Source organism: Alnus glutinosa, chromosome 6 (genome assembly GCF_958979055.1).
Source record: "Alnus glutinosa chromosome 6, dhAlnGlut1.1, whole genome shotgun sequence".
Classification (NCBI taxonomy): domain Eukaryota; kingdom Viridiplantae; phylum Streptophyta; class Magnoliopsida; order Fagales; family Betulaceae; genus Alnus; species Alnus glutinosa.
The window spans coordinates 1,272,199-1,275,495 of NC_084891.1; the positions used below are offsets into that span (position 1 = coordinate 1,272,199).

Genomic DNA, 3,297 nt, shown 5'->3' on the forward strand with positions numbered 1-3,297 from the left:
ACATTCGCGCCGACTATCACCAAAACAAAGAAGTATAATAAATATTGACATATAAAATTTTAATTATTTAATTTGAGATAAACAAATTTCTAAAAGTTAAGCAAAGAAGACTTAGAGTACGTTTGAAATTGCGATTTCATAGACAATAAGTGCGATTTTAAACCAAATCGCAAAACATAAATCGTTTGAAAACTGCGTTTTTAAAAATTGCGATTTGAAAACGCAAAAAATCTGCTTTTTCAAATCGCAGATAAGATGATACTTTTTTGAAAAAGCAGAATTTTAAAAGTAAATTTACGATTTTAAAAGCTAAACTGCGATTTTACCTAACGCTTAACTGCATTTTTAAAAATTATTTTTTTTAAATAATATATTTTAAAATTATTATTTTAAATCGCATTTTTTAAAATCGCAAATCAATCCAAACGGAATATAGCTTCTTTACTCCGACACAAAAAGCATTGGAACCCCGAAGCTTCCAGCAGCATATTCCCTCAATCCCTCGTCATCGTTGTTCTCAAAAGGCCTCTCCGCGAATTTCCCAAGCACAAACCCATCGACTCCACCATGGCGAGACCCATGAGCGTGACGGCCGGACCAATTGCCTCCTCGTCCCCCACCGTCACCGTAACCCTAGAGAACCCCGCTGCGTCGGCGTCCTCTCAACAGCCTCCACAACAGCAACAACAGGAGACGCTAGTCCTCAAGCTTAACCGGAAGAAGAAGGTGACGTGGAAGGAGGGCACGGTGGACAACGAGTTCATGCAGAAGAAGAGCTCCAAGAAGTGCTGCATCTTCCACAAGGAGAAGCCCTTCGAAGACGACGACAGCGATCAAGACGACGACCACCACGACCACAATCACAACCACGACGCCTCTTGTTCTAAGGATCACTGATTGCTTTTGTAAGTCCACGATTTCCTACAATCTTTGGAATTCGAATTGTGGTTTGGATTGGTTGGGGGCATTCATCAATTAATCCAATTTTAATGTGAAGTTATTCTACTTTTGGTTTAGATTCTAGTTTTATTGCTTACATTAGATTCTAGTTTTATTTCTTACATTATATTCTAGTTTGGTTCCAGTGTATCGTGTTCTAGGAATCTGAGGAAGGATATGCAATTGCTTTCTTACATCAGGAATTATCAGACTCCATTACCTTTTTCAAGTTTCTTGCCTTATGAATAAACTAGCCAAGCGTTTTTGTTTTGGATTGTGGTTGATAGAAACTGTACAAAAGCAACTCTTGATAACGGTTATGTTCAAAAACACTTATTCTCAATCCCATTAGAACTTTGATTGATGGGGTGGTAACGTAGTGTTTGAAAAATCGGACCTTTGGGAGAACCAGAAAGTGAGAGGTTCAAGTGTTAGAGGTCTGACCGTCAAGTTGACTAGGGTTGGACATGATCTCATAAATGTTTTTTTTTTTTTTTTGACAAATTATATTACAATAGTTATGAATTTTTTTGTCTATATGTACAATTGAAGTGATCAATTAAAACTAAAAATGTTTGGGTTTGATTGCTAGTGTTCTAATAAACTTATACTACGCTTGGATATAAGTTATAAAGCCGGAGTGAGCTCTCCCTAATTGGAGTCTCTCTTGTATACTTACTGTGTACTTGGGTTGCGCCCATGAGATTGATTTATTTATCAAAAATAAAAAATAAAGCTGGAGTGAGCTGAGTGGCAAATATTCAAAGGAAGGAGACAAAAGTCTGTCTATTCCGTGGCAGACTTCAACTTCTTCTGAGTAGTGGCATTTGTCTTAATTGCAATTTATTTTTGTTTCCTTGAGGGTGAGTTGGTATCTGTATATCCTCGCATTTCTGTTGTTTTGTTGTGTTTGCTTTAGCTTCCAGTTTCACAGTTGCTTTTACATGGTCTGAAGGAAACATTTGTGCAGTGTTCCCCCCTCAACCTTGCAGAACTCAGGTGGTGATTATGTTCTGAGAACTACTTTTGTTAGAAGCAGTGGCTCCAAACACTGAAATCAACCACAACAGTGAACATAGTGACGGAGAAAATCATGATGAGAATTTGGTTTGTGCAGAAAAAGTTTGCTCTTCTTTGTAACACTTCTTGTCTTCATATAAGTTGGGACAGTTGTATTGACTCTTGATCTTATTGAATTAGTCTATGCTTTTGTTGTCTATAACTCTTATTACTAGGTAAAACCAGTAACAAGCATGCATTACTGTTGATATATTCCCTAGAAACCATTGCTTTCAAGTTATTTGCTGCAAGTTAAATTCTGTATTTGTGCGATTGTTTGAGGGGTCCTCTTAAAACTTTAAAGGGCTTATGAGTTCTGAGCTATCTGTTATCCTTTACCAGTGATCTGTGGTTAGCTTAGATAGATGTGAGGCATTAGTTCTCTTTCTTTCTTCTCTTTTTTTTTTTTTTTTGAGCGAGAAAATCATGAAATAATTCAGCTTTTTGATTGATCACTATTTATGCAGATCTAGGAAGTTAGATAGGTTAGGTACTGATCTCAATAGTAGTGAGTTTGAATATTTGGGGTTCAAAGATGCAGTTAGCAAGATCATTGATTAGAACTTTTCTTGATAGATTTAGTCTAAAAGTGTCAATGCTTTTAAGGTTAAGCTGCATAGCATTTATAAAAAGCTATTTGGATAAGCTGGTTACTCGATTGCAGGTCTCTGTTAGTCTATGTAGAGTTTATGGTTAAATAATTTGGAATAGGGGGCATCTTAGTATTTGAGGCACTTGGGCGGTTCATCATTGTTCCCATAGTACTCAGTTGGAGCCCTTTGCAGTATAAAATGCATTTCTCTGTTCCAATACTCTTTATGTGTGGTTCACAACTAATTTTGTGATACTCAGAACTTTGAAAATTTAAGCAAATTTGATGGGGAATTTGTCAGTAACAGGGCAAAGTGGACATGTGCACCAATTATGATGAGCTAGGAGGCTTATCAGATGCATGGGGACTATGAGTCCCTTGCTGGGGCATTCTCTTGAGAATTTCAAGTTCACCATGTTCAATTTTTTTAAAATACTTTGGTGTGCTTTTGGTCCTCAATTGCCTCTGTTTTATGGCTGCTACAACAGAGTTTGGATAGATTGTGGTTTGATATAATATTCTTTAAATTCGAGTTTTGGATTGTTTAGGTTTGAAATGTGTGGTTTTGCCACCTCTTGGCTTCTACAACATGGTTTGTGTTACTTCAGAAAGTTAGTTCCACATTGGAAAAATGAATTAACAACATTTAGTGACAGATTATAAAGATGTTCATGGGTGCTAAGTTTCACATTGGTTCCTTATTAGAT

At 36.6% G+C, this 3,297-nt stretch overlaps 1 protein-coding gene across 1 annotated transcript; it reads left to right on the forward strand.

Annotated features, from left to right (window-relative positions):
• Positions 1-567: 567 nt before the first annotated feature.
• On the forward strand, positions 568-897 carry LOC133870556 (protein phosphatase 1 regulatory subunit INH3). Its single transcript, XM_062307718.1, has one exon. It carries the CDS (start codon positions 568-570, stop codon positions 895-897), a length of 330 nt encoding a protein of 109 aa, XP_062163702.1.
• Positions 898-3,297: the final 2,400 nt, after the last annotated feature.

Excerpts from the sequence above, each read along its gene's own strand:
- LOC133870556 (XM_062307718.1), top strand. The coding sequence starts at position 568 with ATGGCGAGACCCATGAGCGTGACGGCCGGACCAATTGCCTCCTCGTCC.